This window comes from Lithobates pipiens, unplaced genomic scaffold (genome assembly GCF_037356315.1).
Source record: "Lithobates pipiens isolate NorthernLeopardFrog02 unplaced genomic scaffold, aLitPip1_a1.2 Scaffold_19, whole genome shotgun sequence".
Taxonomy (NCBI): Eukaryota; Metazoa; Chordata; class Amphibia; order Anura; family Ranidae; genus Lithobates; species Lithobates pipiens.
In genome coordinates this window covers 592,993,356-593,012,230 of record NW_027507764.1, presented here as the reverse complement: position 1 = coordinate 593,012,230, position 18,875 = coordinate 592,993,356, and the positions used below count along the sequence as shown (strand labels likewise).

Sequence of the window (18,875 nt, the reverse complement as noted above, 5' to 3'; positions counted from 1 at the left end):
CATCTCCCAGAACATTCAATAAGCAGCATTTAGGCCCCTTGTCACACCTGTGCGACTTGAAAGTCATGCGACTTTGCCACGACTGTGTAATCTTGCGCTCCTTGGGCCTCAAGTCGCATCAAAGTAGTGCAGGGCCAGATATGAACGGTCCTCGTTGGAAATCATGGTGTAAGACTTGTCATGTGACTTTGCATTCGTAAGATAAGTCGCACAAATGTGTAAGGGGCCTTTAGGGTCTAGGCCAGTGATGGCGAACCTTGGCACCCCAGATGTTTTGGAACTACATTTCCCATGATGCTCCCCTACACTGCAGAGTGCATGAGCATCATGGGAAATGTAGTTACAAAACATCTGGGGGTGCCGAGGTTCACTGTCACTGGTCTGGTGGCTTGGAACACTGAATTAACCGCGTCAGTCGCCCCTTTCCTTTAGTGATGGAGTTTGGGACTGCGCCAAAGTAGATGTATGAGATCTCCATGATCACGCCGACATTTGGGGCAACGGGGATCTGGCTAAAGACCCATCCTGTGCAGGCACAGCGGGGTATAATGGACCCTGTGCAGAGTATGTAGAATTTTGACGGGTTTTTGAGACCTATCAAGAGAGGTTTTTGATCTCCTCTGGATTTTTATTTTTTTTTGCGCTATAAACAAAAAAAGACCGACAATTTTGAAGAAAAAAAAAATTTTTTTTTTTACTTTCTGGTATAAACATTTCCAATACTAAAAATGAAAATAAAATATATTTTTTAATACATTTGGGCCAATATGTATTCTGCTACAGAATAAAAAAAAATCTTAAGTGTATATTGATTGGTTTGCGCAAAAGTTATAGCGCCTACAAACTGTGGGATATATACCAGAATACTTTTTTTCTTTATTTTTTTTTTTTTACTAGTAATGGCGATGATCAGCAGCTTATAGCAGGACTGCGATATTGCGGCTGATAATCTGACACTAATTGACACTTTGTGGGAACCAATGACACTAATGCCCCATACACGCGATGAGATTATCGGATGAACGATCGTCCATTTTTTTTTTTCTTTTTTTTTTTTTATCTCGGATCGAATCTGATGTTTTTACTAAAGTCCCGAAAATTCTCGCACGATAGAAATAAAATTCGGAAGTGATGTCATGCGTTGTAAATGCATTTGTATTGCATTTTTGAACAGTGGCTGTACTGATTAAACAAGAATCGTAGGATCTGGCATCGTACGAAAAAAAAAAAAATTGTGAATGTCCGATAGAATAACTGTCCTGATCGGCTCTCGAAAGCTCAGAAACGAACAATCCGATTATCGTACGATCGCTTCCAAATCGGTATTTTCCGTACGATTTTCTGATTGGGTGTACGGGGCTTAAGGGTGCATTCACACCTGAGCCGTTTTCAGCCTGTAAAACACGGATTTAAAAAGTTAAAAAAAAGTCCCACAAGCAAAATCCCGTTCATTTAAAAGGCCCCTGTTCACATTTCAGCATCGCCTGAAGCTCAACAAAAAAAAAAAAAAAAGTTCATGAGCTTCTTTTTGGGCAGATTACAGGTGTTTTTATGCTTTTACACTGGTGACCTTTTGACCTGTACAAAATCGTGGCGGAATAAAATTGCGGTAAAAACGTGCGACTTTCCGCCTGAAAACAATACACTCAGGTGTGCAATGCAGCCTAATACATTGATCAGTGCTAAAAATATGCACTGTCACTGTACTAATGACATTGACTGGGAAGGGGTTAAACATCTAGGGGCAATAAAAGGGTTAACTGTGTGCCTAGCCAGTGTTTATGTGTACTGTGCGCTGCTTTCTTCTCTAAGGGATGTGCTTAGCAGGGAAACGAAATCCATCACTTCCCTGCTGACAGGACAGAGCTCTGCTTTGTTTACATAGACACAGCTCTGTCCTGTGGCACTCGCTGATCAGCAAGGAGTCACAGAGGACATCCATTGGCCGGCACCCGCTGATTGCCGTCTGCTGTGACTTGTGTGCATTGCCCCCCACCCCCCCCCCACTCAGGAATGCGGAATCACGTTTGTGTATGTATGTTTGTATATATATATATTACACGTGATTTTGCGCAGCGCAGTGAAGCTGCTATAGGGTGGTTGGCAACTGGCTAATCTACATTCAGTATCGGTGGCGGCTGGTGCTCAAAATTTTTGGGGGGTGCAAACAAACCCCGTCAATTGCAGCCTCCCTGTGCCCATCAATTGCAGCCTCCCTGTGCCCATCAGTTGCAGCCTCCCTGTGCCCATCAGTTGCAGCCTCCCTGTGCCCATCAATTGCAGCCCCCCTGTGCCCCATCAGTTGCAGCCCCCCTGTGCCCCATCAGTTGCAGCCCCCCTGTGCCCATCAATTGCAGCCCCCCTGTGCCCATCAGTTGTAGCCTCCATGTGCCCATCAGTTGCAGCCTCCCTGTGCCCATCAGTTGCAGCCTCCCTGTGCCCATCAATTGCAGCCCCCCTGTGCCCATCAATTGCAGCCCCCCTGTGCCCATCAATTGCAGCCCCCCTGTGCCCCATCAATTGCAGCCCCCCTGTGCCCCATCAATTGCAGCCCCCCTGTGCCCCATCAATTGCAGCCCCCCTGTGCCCCATCAATTGCAGCCCCCCTGTGCCCCATCAATTGCAGCCTCCCTGTGCCCCATCAATTGCAGCCTCCCTGTGCCCCATCAGTTGCAGCCTCCCTGTGCCCCATCAGTTGCAGCCTCCCTGTGCCCCATCAGTTGCAGCCTCCCTGTGCCCCATCAGTTGCAGCCTCCCTGTGCCATATCCAATGCTACCAGTGTGTTGCCCACCATCTGCACTTGCCCTGTCTCGGTAGGACATTTCCTCAATGTCTTCTCCCGTCCTCTCTTCCTGTCCTCCTATGACTGGATGCCTGATAGGCGTCCAATCACAGCGTCTGTCGTTTCAGCCAATCAGGTGAAGGGTAACAGATCCGAGCACCTGATTGGCGGAGAGGTGGTTTAGTGATAGCAAAGCGACTTGAGTGACCTGCGAGCGCCCAGCCTATGGCTCCAATCAGGCGATTCAAAACCACCCCCCGGCGCCTGAATAGGGGGTGGCAGAAGCGGCCATAGATAGATTCGTGCAATGCATGAATGCATCTATTGGTGATAGAGGGGGGCGGCACCCATGTGCCCTTATGAACGCACTGCCACTGGTCAGTATAATGACAAAGTGGCAACAGAATTTTAGAAACATCTGTGAATTTATTAATAAGAGGAAAACAGAAATATTACATTGGCATAAATATTCTGACCCCCTTACTCGGTACCTTGTTGAAGCCCCTTTGGCAGCAATTACAGCCTGGAGTCTCTTTGGGTGATGAGGCCACAAGCCTTGTACCCCGGGATTGGGGGATTCTCTGCCATTATTTTTTTAACCACTTGCCGCCCTCCATATAGCCAAGTTACGTCGGCAGGGTGGTTGCGATATCCCGACCGGACGTCATATGACGTCTTTCAGGATAACAAGCTGCTGCGCGCCTCACGGCGATCGGTGTTGCCTGGGTGTCAGTCTGACACACCACATCACAGATTTAGGTAAAGAATCTCTGACGGGGAGACTCTTTACCATGTGATCAGCCGTGTCCAATCACGGCTGATCGCGATGTAAACAGGCAGAGCCGTTGATTGGCTTTTCCTCACTCGCGTCTGTCAGACGTGAGTAGAGGAGAGCCAATCGGCTGCTCTTCTGACGGGGGGGTCTGTGCTGATTGTTTATCCTGAGGATGCCCACACTGGACCACCAGGCATGCCCACCACTATTCACCACCGGGGATGCCAAACAGTACCTGCAATGGATGCCAGTCAGTGCCCACAATGGGCATCACTGATTGGCGGGGCATTGTTTGGCACTGATTGACATCCATTAGTACCATCCATTAGTGCCCATCTGTGCCACCTATGTGTACCCATCAGTGCCGCATATTAGTGCCCATCATCAGTGCCACTTCATTGGTGCCCATCAGTGCAGCCTTACCAGTGCCCATCAGTGAAGGAGAAAACTTAACTTATTTACAAAGTTTTGTAACAAAAAAACAAAAAAATGTTTTTGTTTTCAAAATTTTCGGTCTTTTTTTTTTTTTTTTATCTGTTTAGCAGAAAATAAAAACCGCAGAGGTGATCAAATACCACCAAAAGAAATCTCTATTTTTATCATTTAGTTCCCACAAATATAGTTTGGGTACAGTGTTGTATGACCGCGCAATTGTCATTCAAAGTGCAACAGCGCTGAAAGCTGAAAATTGGTCTGGGCAGGAAGGGGGTGAAAGTGCCCAGTATTGAAGGGGTTAAATATGTAACAGACTACATATTGGCCTCAATTTTTTATTTTATTTTTTTTAAGAAATTACATTATTTATTGGATATGTTTTATAGCAGAAGGTTAAAAAAAATAATATATATATAATTTTTTTTTTTTTTTTAGTAGAGACCCTAGAGAATAAAATAGTGGTTGCTGCAATATTTTATGTCGCACTGTATTTGCGCAGCAGTCATTCAAATGCATTTTTTGGGGAAAAAATTACACTTTAACGAATTAAAAAAAAAAAAAAAAACTATCCAGTAAAGTTAACCCAATTTTTTTTTATATATATAATCGTTTTATTTTTTTATTTATAACGCAAAAAATAAAAACTGCAGAGGTGATCAAATACTACCAAAAGAAAACTCTATTTGTGGGAACTAAATGATAAAAATATAGTTTGGGTACAGTGTTGTATGACCGCGTAATTGTCATTCAAAGTGCAACAGCGCTGAAAGCTGAAAATTGGTCTGGGCAGGAAGGGGGTTGAAAGTGCCCGGTATTGAAGGGGTTAAATATGTAACAGACATATTGGCCTCAATTTTTTTTTTTTTAAGAAATTAAATTTTTTATTGGATATGTTTTATAGCAGAAGGTAAAAAAATATAAATTTTGTTTTTAGTAGAGACCCTAGAGAATAAAATAGTGGTTGCTGCAATATTTTATGTCGCACTGTATTTGCGCAGCAGTCATTCAAATGCATTTTTTGGGGAAAAAATTACACTTTAACGAAAAAAACAAACAAAAAAAAAAACTATCCAGTAAAGTTAACCCAATTTTTTTTTATATATAATCGGTTTCTTTTTTTATTTATAACGCAAAAAATAAAAACCGCAGAGGTGATCAAATACCACCAAAAGAAAGCTCCATTTGTGGGAAAAAAAGAACGTCAATTTTATTTGTGCACAGCGTCACACCACTGCGCAATTGTCAGTTAAAGTAACGCAGTGCCGTATCACAAAGCAATGACCTCGTCACAAGCAGGGGGGGGTAAATCTTCCAGAGGTCAAGTGGTTAAACAATTGTAGTTACTGGGCTACAACATAACATTGAAAAAAGTGAAAGGGGGGGGGTGTGAATACTTTAGGAAAGCTCTGTATATAGACAACAATGTAATGAGAAGGGAGCGATTGTATTCCAGGAAATTGCTGTATTTATGTGATCAGTATGTGGAGCGATTCCAAGTCCTACTAATAATAATACTGCCGGCTCCGGCCTTATGTGTGTCGTCCCGTCTGGGTGTCATGGGGTGACCATTGTCTCTCTTTCCTCGCAGGGAAGATTGACCTGGTGAAGTCGAAGTGGGGTCTGGCGCTGGCGGCAGTGGTGACGGTCCTGAGCTCCCTGCTGATGTCGGTGGGTTTGTGCACCTTGTTTGGACTGACTCCAACCCTCAATGGCGGGTACGTCGTTCTTGTTTATCTATTAGATTGTAAGCTCTTCTGAGCAGGGCCCTCCTTGTATTTTATTGTATTATAACTGTATTGTCTCCCTTTTTATATTGTAAAGCGCTGCGTAAACTGTTGGTGCTATATAAATCCTGTATAATAATATTATAGACTGTATATCGGGGACCGGTCTATGATGAGAGGTGATCTGTGGTATAAACAGCCTCCTGTCTCTTGCAGGGAGATCTTCCCTTACCTGGTGGTGGTGATCGGTCTGGAGAACGTATTGGTGCTGACAAAGTCGGTCGTGTCCACTCCGGTTGACCTGGAAGTGAAGCTGCGGATAGCACAAGGTGTGTGTGATTGGAACCCATGGGGGAGTCTTTCTGTAGATTTATACTCAGGGCTGCTTATAGAAATCGTGGGGCCCCATACAGCCTACCTGATGGGGGGGCCCCCCCACCCCCAGCGGGAATACGGCTCCAGCTGCATGAAAAAACACTCATTCTGGCAGCCAAAGAAAAAGAGCCCTTAATTATTAAAAAATATATATTTATAAAAAAATATATATATATATATATATATATATATATATATATATATATATACCCTGTTTCCCCAAAATAAAACCTAGCGTGATTGCTGTAATATAAGCCCTACCTCCGCAAATAAGCCCTACCCTGAAAATAAGACCTACTAGGGCTTATTTGGGGGGTAGGGCTTATATTGCAGCCATCACCGACAATCGCGCTAGGTCTCATTTTCGGAGAAACAGGGTATATATATATATATATATATATATATATATATATATATATATATATATAATAATTTTTTTAAATAATTTTATATATGTGTGTGTGTGTGTGTGTATATAATTTATAATAATGTATATTAAACATAAATATTTACAAAAATGGGTGGGGTGTATTCACTTTTGTGAGATACTGTGTGTGTATATATATATATATATATACACACACACAGTATCTCACAACACTGAAGAAATGACACTTGTCTACAATGTAAAGTAGTGAGTGTACAGCTTGTATAACAGTGTAAATTTCCTGTCCCCTCAAAATAACTCAACACACAGCCATTAATGTCTAAACCGCTGGCAACAAAAGTCAGGACACCCCTAAGTGAAAATGTCCAAATTGGGCCCAATTAGCCATTTTCCCTCCCCCCGGTGTCATGTGACTCGTTAGTGTTACAAGGTCTCAGGTGTGAATGGGGGGAGCAGGTGTGTTAAATTTGGTGTTATCGCTCTCACTCTCTCATACTGGTCACTGGAAGTACAACATGGCACCTCATGGCAAAGAACTCTCTGAGGATCTGAAGATAAGAATTGTCGCTCTACATAAAGATGGCCTAGACTATAAGAAGATTGCCAAGACCCTGAAACTGAGCTGCAGCACGGTGGCCAAGACTGTACAGAGGTATAACAGGACAGGTTCCCCTCAGAACAGGCCTCACCATGGTCCAGAGAAGTTGAGGTCACGTGCTCAGCGTCATATCCAGAGGTTGTCTTTGGGAAATAGACGTATGAGTGCTGCCAGCATTGCTGCAGAGGTTGTAGGGGTGGGGGGGTCAGCCTGTCAGTGCTCAGACCATACGCCACACACTGCATCAAATTGGTCTGCATGGCTGTCATCCCAGAAGGAAGCCTCTTCTAAAGATGATGCACAAGAAAGTCCGCAAACAGTTTTCTGAAGACAAGCAGACTAAGGAGATGGATTACTGGAACCATGTCCTGTGGTCTGGTGAGACCAAGATAAAGGTATTTGGTGTCAGATGGTGACAAGCGTGTGTGGGGGCAACCAGGTGAGGAGGACAAAGACAAGTGTGCTTGTCTACAGTCCAGCATGGTGGTGGGAGTGTCATGGTCTGGGGCTGCATGAGTGCTGCCGGCACTGGGGGGCTACAGATCATTGAGGGGACCATGAATGCCAACATGTACTGTAACATACTGAAGCAGAGCATGATCCCCTCCCTTCAGAGACTGGACCGCAGGGCAGTATTCCAACATAACAACCCCAATCACACCTCCAACACCACCACTGCCTTGCTAAACAAGCTGAGGGTGAAGGTGATGGACTGGCCAAGCATGTCTCCAGACCTAAACCCTATTGATCATCTGTGGGACATCCTCAAACGGAAGGTGGAGGAGGGGAAGGTCTCCAACATCCACCAGCTCTGTGATGTCATCATGGGGGAGGGGAAGAGGACTCCAGTGACAACCTGTGAAGCTCTGGTGACCTCCATGCCCAAGAGGGTTAAGGCAGTGCTGGAAAATAATGGCGGCCACACAAAATATTGACACTTTGGGCCCAATCTGGACATTTTCACTTAGGGGTGTACTGACTTTTGTTGCCAGCGGTTTAGACATTAATGGCTGTGTGTTGAGTTATTTTGAGGGGACAGGAAATTTACACTGTTATACAAGCTGTACACTCACTACTTTACATTGTAGACAAGTGTCATTTCTTCAGTGTTGTCACATGAAAAGAGAGAAGAAAATATTGACACACATGTGACTGAGGGGTGTACTTACTTTTGTCAGATACTATATATATATACACACAGATTTAGATTTTTTTTTTTTTCACATTTTTGTTTATTTTTCAAATTTTTTTTTTTAGCAGCCCTCCCTGGGAGCGGAGCTTTGGTGACATCTCAGGGTTCTAAAGAGACCCCTGATGTTTCAATTTTGAGACAGAGATTAAGGACAGCTGCACTTCAGAATGGATGAACAGGAAGCTCTCTGTACAGAGGCGCCTTGTTCATTCACAACTGAAGCATAGTAAACACTGTTTACTATGCTTCAATTATGAATGAACACAGGAGTAACCGGTACCTTCCAAGAGGCTGAAAGCTGCTGCGGCTGGATGTTGCGGCAAATGGTACTAGGCAACATGCGCCCGGGGACAAATTCCCGGAACGCACACTGCTTGTATTTCGGGCATTCCTCTCTGGGCGCATACTGCCCTAAATGTAAGTACAACTCGGTGCGCCAGCCGCAGCAGCTTTTAGCCTCTCATAAAGTTCTACAGGTTGCTGGCAGCGCGCCTTCCAGCCGCACCAAAACACCGGGACTAAACAGCCAGAGTGCGGGAGGCCATAAAGGTCTCTGCTTTGTTACAAGATCCTGTTAAAGATGCTCAACATGAGTATAAGGAAAGCTTCCCTGTGTGCAATAGGAATTTAAAACCATCCTCACCCCATGCAGCAAACCTGCAAGCTCTATTCTTCTATTACCCAGTATCGCTCCTACACAGGGTGACTTTTAGGGTGAGCTCCTTTTTTTTTGAATTTACTACTTGATTTTCACCAGTCTCTCCTGTGTGCGCAGGGTTAAGCAACGAGAGCTGGTCCATCATGAAGAACATGGCCACCGAGCTGGGAATCATCCTGATCGGTTATTTCACTCTGGTTCCCGCCATTCAGGTAAATTAAATCACTTGCTGCTCAGTCATAAATATTTGATTTTCCTCCTGTATAGGGCTTGGGCTAGCAGGGGGGGGAACCAGGCAGTTGGGGGAATCGGATGTGGCCAGGGAGGATGAACGGCACGGCAGGTAACTGGTACTGGAACCGATTCTCTGTATGCCTCTCTCTGCAGCAGCTGAAAGCTGGCTTCTTCTCTCCCTCCCACCAGCTATCAGCTGCTGCAGAGAGAGCCATTACAGAGGATCGGTTCCAGTACCTGCTGTGCTGTTCACCCTCCTTGCCCACATCCGATTCCCCCAACTGCCTGGTCCACCCTCTATGGCTCTCTCTGCAGCAGCTGAAAGCTGGCTTATTCTCTCTCTTCCACCAGCTATCAGCTGCTGCAGAGAGCCATACAGAGGATCGGTTCCAGTACCTGCTGTGCCGTTCACCCTTCCTTTCCACATCCGATTGCCTCAACTGCCCGGTCCACCCTCTATGGCTCTCTCTGCAGCAGCTAAAAGCTGGCTTATTCTCTCCCTTCCACCAGCTTTCAGCTGCTGCAGAGAGAGCCATACAGAGGATCGGTTCCAGTACCTGCTGTGCCGTTCACCCTTCCTTTCCACATCCGATTGCCTCAACTGCCCGGTCCACCCTCTATGGCTCTCTCTGCAGCAGCTAAAAGCTGGCTTATTCTCTCCCTCCCACCAGCTTTCGGCTGCTGCAAAGAGAGCCATACAGAGGATCAGTTCCAGTACCCGCTGTGCCGTTCCCCCTTCCTTCCCACATCTGATTCTCCCAACTGCCTGGTCCCCCCTGTATGGCTCTCTCTGCAGCAGCTGAAAGCTGGCTTATTCTCTCCCACCAGCTTTTAGCTGCTGCAGAGAGAGCCATACAGAGGATCGGTTCCAGTATCTGCTGTGCTGTTCACCCTTCCTTCCCACATCCAATTCCCCCAACTGCCTGGTTCCCCCTGTATGACTCTCTGTGCAGCAGCTGAAAGCTGGCTTCTTCTCTCCCTCCCACCAGCTTTCAGCTGCTGCAGAGAAAGCCATACAGAGGATCAGTTCCAGTACCCGCTGTGGCGTTCACCCTTCCTTTCCACATCTGATTCTCCCAACTGCCTGGTCCCTCCTGTATGGCTCTCTCTGCAGCAGCTGAAAGCTGGCTTCTTCTCTCCCTTCCACCAGCTTTCAGCTGCTGCAGAGAGAGCCATACAGGGGATCCGTTACAGTAATCCCCCTCTGCACTGATCACCCTCCCTGTGCACCATACATTGACCCCCTCAGTGCTGCCGGCATCCCTCTTCTCTTTGCCACCGCCACACAGTAGGATCCCTCAGGATGGAGAGGGGGAAAGGTCTGGGGAAATTATGTCACATTTACTCGCCCATTCCTTTTTCCTGAATGAACACGAGTGATCTGTACCGATCACTTACTGTGTTCATTTGTAACTGAAGCATAGTAAACTGTGATTATTTCAGGGGAAGGGGCCCTGTCAGGTTGGCTGTATGGGTGTCCCCCGTGGTATCTAACGGCACCCCTGGTAAAGCCCACAGTCAGACTGAGGGAAGCAAGATGATGCTGGGCGTTCTCCGGCCAGGAAATGAGGGCGGGGCTCCAACTTGCTGCAGCTTCTAATGCACATGGTGAGACATTTTACAGTGTGCAGGGAAATCGGAGGAAGCCGTTTCAGTCTGGTAAACCGGTGAAAGACTGAAGGGAGGATTTAAAGGGGAGGTCCACCCTAAAAAAAAAAAAAAAAAAAAAAAATGCATAAGAAGGCTGCAAAAAAAAAAAAAAAAAAACATTTCACTTACCAGAAATGGCTGTTGCTAGGCAGATCGTCCTAATCTGCCTCTTCCTGCTGCGCGGTGATCTTCGGTCTTCTCTCCTCCTCGCGTTGTCTTCTAGGGAATGGGGCGCGGTGTGTTGTGGGAACTGTGTGCCCCATTCACAAAGCGCCTTCATTCCAGCCTCCTAATTGTAAACACGGAAGTGACGTCATGACGTCACTTCCCGTTTACTCGGCTGCCAATGGCGCCGGTTTTAAAAAAAATATCCGGTATTCAGAATCGCCGTTTTCGGCGATCTGAATACATTGAAGTGTACAGGAGGGGTGGGGGGGTCTTTTAGACCCCCGATCCCTCCATAAAGAGCACCTGTCACCACCTATTACTGTCACAAGGGATGTTTACATTCCTTGTGACAGCAATAAAAGTGATCAAAATTTTTATTTATTTTAAAAAAAAAAATAATTGTAAAATAAAGAAGACAAAAAAAAATAATTTTCAAAGCGCCCCCCGTCACCGCGAGCTGGCACAGCAAAGAAAACGCATACGGAAGTCGCACCCGCATATGTAAACGGTGTTCAAATCACACATGTGAGGTATCGCCGCGATCGTCAGAGTGAGAGCAATAATTCTAGCACTAGACCTCCTCTAACCTGGTAACTGGATTTTTTTATTTTATTTTTTTAAATCGTCGCCTATGGAGATTTTTAGGTACCGTAGTTTGTCGTCATTCCACGAGTGCGTGCGATTTATAAAGTGTGACATGTTTGGTATCTATTTACTCGGCGTAACATTATCTTTCACATTATAAGAAAAAATTGGGCTAATTTTACTATTTTTAGTTTTTTTTTTAATTCATGAAAGTGTCCCTTTTCCCAAAAAGTTGCGTTTTAAAACACCGCTGCGCAAATACCGTGTGACGTAAAATATTGCAACAATCGCCGTTTTTTTCTCTAGAGTCTCTGATTAAAAAAAAATATATATATAAATATATATATATATATATATATATATATATATATATATATATATATATATATATATAGAGAGAGAGAGAGAGAAAGAGATATAGAGATAGATAAAAGAAAAAAAAAAATATATATATTTTTTTTTTTAATCAGACATTGACATTTGGTGTTTACAAGTTAAAAATCCACATTTTTTGCTAGAAAATTACTTTGAACCCCCAAACATTCTATATATATATATATATATATATATATATATATATATATTTTTTTTTTATCTATCTCTGTATGTATATATATATATAGAATGTTTGGGGGTTCGAAGTAATTTTCTAGCAAAAAATGTGGATTTTAACTTGTAAACACCAAATGTCAATGTCTGATTAAAAAAAAATATATATATATATTTTTTTTTTCTTTTATCTATCTCTATATCTCTATATATATAAATATATATATATATATATATATATATATATATATATATATATATATATATATATTATTATTTTTTTTTTTTTTTTTTAATCAGACATTGACATTTGGTGTTTACAAGTTAAAATCCACATTTTTTGCTAGAAAATTACTTCGAGCCCCCAAACATTCTATATATATATATATATATATATATATTTTTTTTTTTTATCTATCTCTGTGTATATATATATATAGAGAGAGAGATAGATAAAAAAAAATATATATATATATAGAATGTTTGGGGGTTCGAAGTAATTTTCTAGCAAAAAATGTGGATTTTAACTTGTAAACACCAAATGTGAAAAATAGGCTTAGTCATGAAAGGGTTAAATAAAGTTGGTTTGTTTTGTGTACAGTAGAGGATGGCGGATGGTTGGGTGACCTCACAGTACAGATAAGAGGCGCTCCTGGGAGTTCCCGGCCTCCCGCTCTCTGCAGGATGTGACTCTCTATCAGATTAGATAGTGAAGGTCGGAGCTCAGTGCCTTGTACTCACTGATACGGCTCAGCACTGCATCCTACAAGGCCCATTATACCCACAATTCCCAACTCGGGGGTGGGTGTGGGTGGGTGGTTAGGGGGGGGGGGGGGGGGGTGCAGACTTATACTACATATTCTCTAGTGCTGTATAGCCAAACATAAAAACTGCTACTCCAAAAAAATTGCCCTCAATCACCAAAGGTGAATCGGACGATCACTGTAACCCAATTACACAATAGAACATTGGTAAAAGTAGCATTTATTAGAAAATATACAGAAAAATACATAAATTACAACAAAAACATCAAAGCAATTGTTTGCAAAAAAAAAAATCATAATAACAATACAGTTAAAAATCCTTAATAATAACCCTGACAGGTACGTAGAGGTACGATGACGTTGGTATAGGCGTGAACCTCAACTAGTTTTGTGGCCAGTGCCGCTTCCTCAGGAGGCGTCAACCAAAACATCAAAAAAAAGAAAGATACAATGTAGAATTATAATAACAAAAGGTAAAAAACAAAAACAAAAAAAACAACGAAGATGCTGGAGGCAGGTTGATATTGGAGTATTAGGTTAAACCATTGCGACTCACCAATAGAAGGCCACTAGGGCAACAGACGGCATAGCTGAGACACCCAAGATGGGTGTTCCCCCCGGGGGCGGACACGGGTGGGGGGGGGGGGGGGTTGGGGTATGAGGGAGCTATTGCAAAGAGATGGAATTAATGCATCTCACAAGGTGCCTGGTAAGGTAAAAAGACCTAAAAAAGAAGAAAAGTAAATGGACAGATATTAACATTAAATAGTCAGCAGTAACTACAATCAAGGGTCTTCCCGTGCCAAGCTGTGGTATCAGGCCAAAGAACAATCAGACCGATTACCGTGTGGCCGGGAAATAAATAGGCCGCCCGGGTTGGACCCCCTTTATTAGGTCCCCCTTGCTAGTAGCGGGTTGGTCCTCCTGGCTAGTAGCGTGTTGGACCCCCCTTTATTAGGTCCCCCTTGCTAGTAGTGGGCTGGACCCCCTTTATTAGGTCCCCCTTGCTAGTAGCGGGTTGGACCCCCCTTTATTAGGTCCCCCTTGCTAGTAGGGGGCTGGACCCCCTTTATTAGGTCCCCCTTGCTAGTAGCAGGTTGGACCCCCTTTATTAGGTCCTCCTTGCTAGTAGTGGGCTGGACCCCCTTTATTAGGTCCCCCTTGCTAGTAGCGTGTTGGACCCCCCTTTATTAGGTCCCCCTTGCTAGTAGTGGGCTGGACCCCCTTTATTAGGTCCCCCTTGCTAGTAGCAGGTTGGACCCCCTTTATTAGGTCCCCCTTGCTAGTAGCGGGTTGGTCCTCCTGGCTAGTAGCGTGTTGGACCCCCCTTTATTAGGTCCCCCTTGCTAGTAGCGGGCTGGACCCCCTTTATTAGGTCCCCTTTGCTAGTAGCGGGTTGGACCCCCTTTATTAGGTCCTCCTTGCTTGTAGCGGGTTGGACCCCTTTATTAGGTCCCCTTTGCTAGTAGCGGGTTGGACCCCCTTTATTAGGTCCTCCTTGCTTGTAGCGGGTTGGACCCCCTTTTACCTTCATTCTTGGTGGAATAGATACTACAAGGTGTTGGAAACGTTTCTCAGATTTTGCTCAATAGTGACATGATAGCATCACACAGTTGCTGCAGATTTGTCGGCTGCACATCCATGATGCCAATCTCCCGTTCCACCACCTCCCAAAGGTGCTCTATTGGATGAGATGTGGTGGGTGTGGAGGCCATTGGAGTACAGGGACCTCATTGTCCAGTGGTGAGATGATTGGAGCTTTGTGACATGGGGCATTATCCTGCTGGGAGGAGCCATCAGAAGATGGGGACACTGTAGTCATAAAAGGATGGACATGACCCATCCCCCACACCATTACACCCCCCACCACCAGCCTGAACCGGTGATACCCCATCCCCCACCACCAGCCTGAACCGGTGATACCCCATCCCCCACACCATTATACCCCCACCACCAGCCTGAACCGGTGATACCCCATCCCCCACCACCAGCCTGAACCGGTGATACCCCATCCCCCACACCATTTCACCAACACCACCAGCCGGAACCGGTGATACCCCATCCCCCACACCATTACACCCCCACCACCAGCCTGAACCGGTGATACAAGGCAGGATGGTGCCATGCGCCAAATTCTGACCCCAGCATATGAATGTCGGAGCTGAAATCCAGACTCCTCACACCAAGCAACATTTTTCCAACCTTCTGTTGTCCAATGTTGGTGATCCTGTGCCAATTGTAGCCTCCGTTTCCTGGTCTCTGACAGGAGTCTGTAGCCCATCTGCTTCAAGGTTGGATGTTCAGAGATGGCATTCTACATACCTTGGGTGTAACGAGAGGTTATTTAAGTTACTGTTGCTTTTCAATCATCTGGAACCAGTCTGCCCCATTCTCCTCTGACCTCAACAAGACATTTTCCTCCACACAGCCGCCACTCACTGGATATTTTCTTTTTCCCACCATTCTCTGTAATCCCGAGAGATGGTTGTGTGTGAAAATATCAGAAATACTCAGACCGGCCCGTCTGCCCCTTCAATCCCCTTTCTTCCCCATTCTGATGTTCAGTTTGAATTTCAGCAAGTCGTCTTCACCACATCTAGATGTCTAAATGCATTGAGTTGCTGCCGTGTGATTGTCTGATTAGCAATTTGTGTTATCCAGCTGTACTTACCCAACTTATAACATCCAAGTGAAAGATATAACACCAACATGTCTGAAAAAAAACAGAATCAATAGTTTTATTTATATATATATATATATATAACAAAAAATATATATATATATGGCATCAATGTGTTGCGGTTTGGAAAGTCCTGCATGCTGCATCTTTGGTGCGCTTTACGAAAGCCCATCAAAAATGCACATTCCTTGACCAGTGAATAGGGGAGCCAGCACCCGCCAGTGTCCTTAAAGCGGGACTGCACTGCGGAAAAAAATATTAAAAGCCAGCAGCTATAAATACTGCAGCTGCTGACTTTTAATAAATGGACACTCACCTGTCCCGGGGTCCAGCGATGCCGAGGCCGATCGATCGCTCAGCTCTCAGCTGCTGCCGCCACCATTCTAGGTGAGGGAATCAGGAAGTGAAGCGAAGCGGCTTCACTTCCTGGTTCCCTACTGCGCATGCGCGAGTCGCGCAGCGCAATAGGAATTGTCCGCGCTGTCTCTGGGACCCGTGTGTGTCCCAGCAGACAGCGCGCAGTGACAGGAAGAGGCATAGACTCCCGTGTGACCTGTCTTTGACCGGTATCTGCACCCCCCCCCCCCCCTGAAAGGTGCAAATTGTGACACCGGAGGAGGGGGAGGGTTCGGATCAGCGGAAGTTCCACTTTAAGGTGGAACCCTGCTTTAACCAGTAAATAGCGGAGCCAGCACCCGACAGTGTTCTGATCAGCCAGTGAATAGTAGAGCCAGCACCTGCCAGTGTCCTTAACCAGTGAATAGTAGAGCCAGCACCTGCCGGTGTCCTTAACAACCAGTGAATAGTAGAGCCAGCACCTGCCGATGTCCTTAACAACCAGTGAATAGTAGAGCCAGCACCTGCCGGTGTCCTTAACCAGTGAATAGTAGAGCCAGCACCTGCCGTTGTCCTTAACAACCAGTGAATAGTAGAGCCAGCACCTGCCGGTGTCCTTAACCAGTGAATAGTAGAGCCAGCACCCGCCGGTGTCCTTAACAACCAGTGAATAGTAGAGCCAGCACCTGCCGGTGTCCTTAACCAGTGAATAGTAGAGCCAGCACCCGCCGGTGTCCTTAACAACCAGTGAATAGTAGAGCCAGCACCTGCCGGTGTCCTTAACCAGTGAATAGTAGAGCCAGCACCCGCCGGTGTCCTTAACAACCAGTGAATAGTAGAGCCAGCACCTGCCGGTGTCCTTAACCAGTGAATAGTAGAGCCAGCACCCGCCGGTGTCCTTAACAACCAGTGAATAGTAGAGCCAGCACCCGCCGGTGTCCTTAACAACCAGTGAATAGTAGAGCCGGCACCCGCCAGTGTCCTTAACCAGTGAATAGTAGAGCCAGCACCTGCCAGTGTCCTTAACCAGTGAATAGTAGAGCCAGCACCTGCCGGTGTCCTTAACCAGTGAATAGTAGAGCCAGCACCTGCCGGTGTCCTTAACAACCAGTGAATAGTAGAGCCAGCACCTGCCAGTGTCCTTAACAACCAGTGAATAGTAGAGCCAGCACCTGCCGGTGTCCTTAACCAGTGAATAGTAGAGCCAGCACCTGCCGGTGTCCTTAACAACCAGTGAATAGTAGAGCCAGCACCTGCCGGTGTCCTTAACAACCAGTGAATAGTAGAGCCAGCACCTGCCAGTGTCCTTAACAACCAGTGAATAGTAGAGCCAGCACCTGCCGATGTCCTTAACAACCAGTGAATAGTAGAGCCAGCACCTGCCGATGTCCTTAACCAGTGAATAGTAGAGCCAGCACCTGCCGGTGTCCTTAACAACCAGTGAATAGTAGAGCCAGCACCTGCCGGTGTCCTTAACAACCAGTGAATAGTAGAGCCAGCACCTGCCGGTGTCCTTAACAACCAGTGAATAGTAGAGCCAGCACCTACCGGTGTCCTTAACAACCAGTGAATAGTAGAGCCAGCACCCGCCGGTGCCCTTAACCAGTGAATAGTAGAGCCAGCACCCGCCGGTGTCCTTAACCAGTTATTCACCACATATGCATTAAATTTTAACACAATGTATTTAAAATGCAAGTGTAACAGTGTGACGCTGACCTTACTCCACTGTTTTCCTCTATATCAGGAATTCTGTCTATTCGCAGTCGTTGGTCTTGTGTCGGACTTCTTCCTACAGATGTTCTTTTTCACCACTGTCCTTTCCATCGACATCCGCAGAATGGAGGTAAGAGCCCAGCCGCTGGGAGATCCAGTCTGTACCCAGAGTGTCCTTTGGGGTCTATTTTTAAGGCTGAGCCGATGTTTTACTGCCAATTACGGGCCGTATCGCTTTAAGAGTATAAAACCACTGCAGGGTCCATTTCCAGGTGGGCTGTAACTGATGGGCCCCCCTCTGTTGTGTCCGGATCTCTTTCAGCTCGCTGATTTGAACAAGAGGATGCCAGCGGAGGCCTGCATGCCGCCTGCCAAGCCGGTGACCCGCACCCAGCGATATGAGCGCCAGCAAGCCTTGAGACCCAACACCCCACACACCATCACCCTGCAGCCCTTCCGAAACCTGCGTCTGCCCAAGAGGCTCCGCCTCATCTATTTCTTTGCCAGGACGCGCCTGGCACAGCGGATCATCATGGTAATGCCACCACGAATACCCAGATCTCACTGAATATTTACATTCATATACTAAACATGAAAGGTGAATTGTTACGCAGGCCGAGGAAAGACAAAAGTCCAATGAAGTTTATCTTCAGGCTGTTATGTTACAGATAATGTTCTAGAGATACTAAAACGTTATAGATAAAGTTATAGATAATCTGAAATTAAATATTATAGATAATGGTATAGATAAAACTAAAACAAGTATCGGCTGGATCTGATCAGAGCTGATGGTAACAATGTGCAGCCAAGGTAAACGTACAATTACAACGGGCGTCAGCTCCCTAGGGGATCAGAGGAATCTCACTGCATAGAGTCCATACAATGTTTCTAGTCTGTCAGATCAAAAGATTCTATTGCTGATCAGCAATAAGGACCCTTCCACACGGCGGCTGACAATCTGCTGTGGGTCCCTCTTGCCATTTAGTGCGGCATCTAGCACCCCTGCCTGCAGCCTGGCAAAGTCTATAGCAGGCTGTGGGTGGACAGGGCTAAACGCTGTACCGAGTGGTACTCGGATTTAGGGCCCTATGTGTTCAAGAACGAATGCCCGGAATGTGCCTCTACGTATCCAGGGACGAATGTCTGCAATGCAGGTTTTCTTCTTTCCAGGCAATCAGCCCTTAATGCACAGTGCCCCTTTGCTGCCAAATCAAGTACATATATTTCATTTGACTTCAAGTGCTTGCAGCTCTTGGAGGGCCGGCGGG

General features: G+C 45.7%; 1 protein-coding gene across 1 annotated transcript in view; it reads left to right on the top strand.

Moving 5' to 3' along the window:
- Positions 1-5,581: 5,581 nt before the first annotated feature.
- Positions 5,582-18,875, top strand: part of SCAP (SREBF chaperone) — a gene marked incomplete at its 5' end in the record, with an annotated part of 42,969 nt that continues 29,675 nt past the window's right edge. The window contains 5 exon segments of the mRNA XM_077493597.1: positions 5,582-5,708; positions 5,934-6,046; positions 9,046-9,140; positions 17,639-17,737; positions 17,930-18,142. Coding sequence (XP_077349723.1) covers positions 5,582-5,708; positions 5,934-6,046; positions 9,046-9,140; positions 17,639-17,737; positions 17,930-18,142 — 647 coding nt within the window.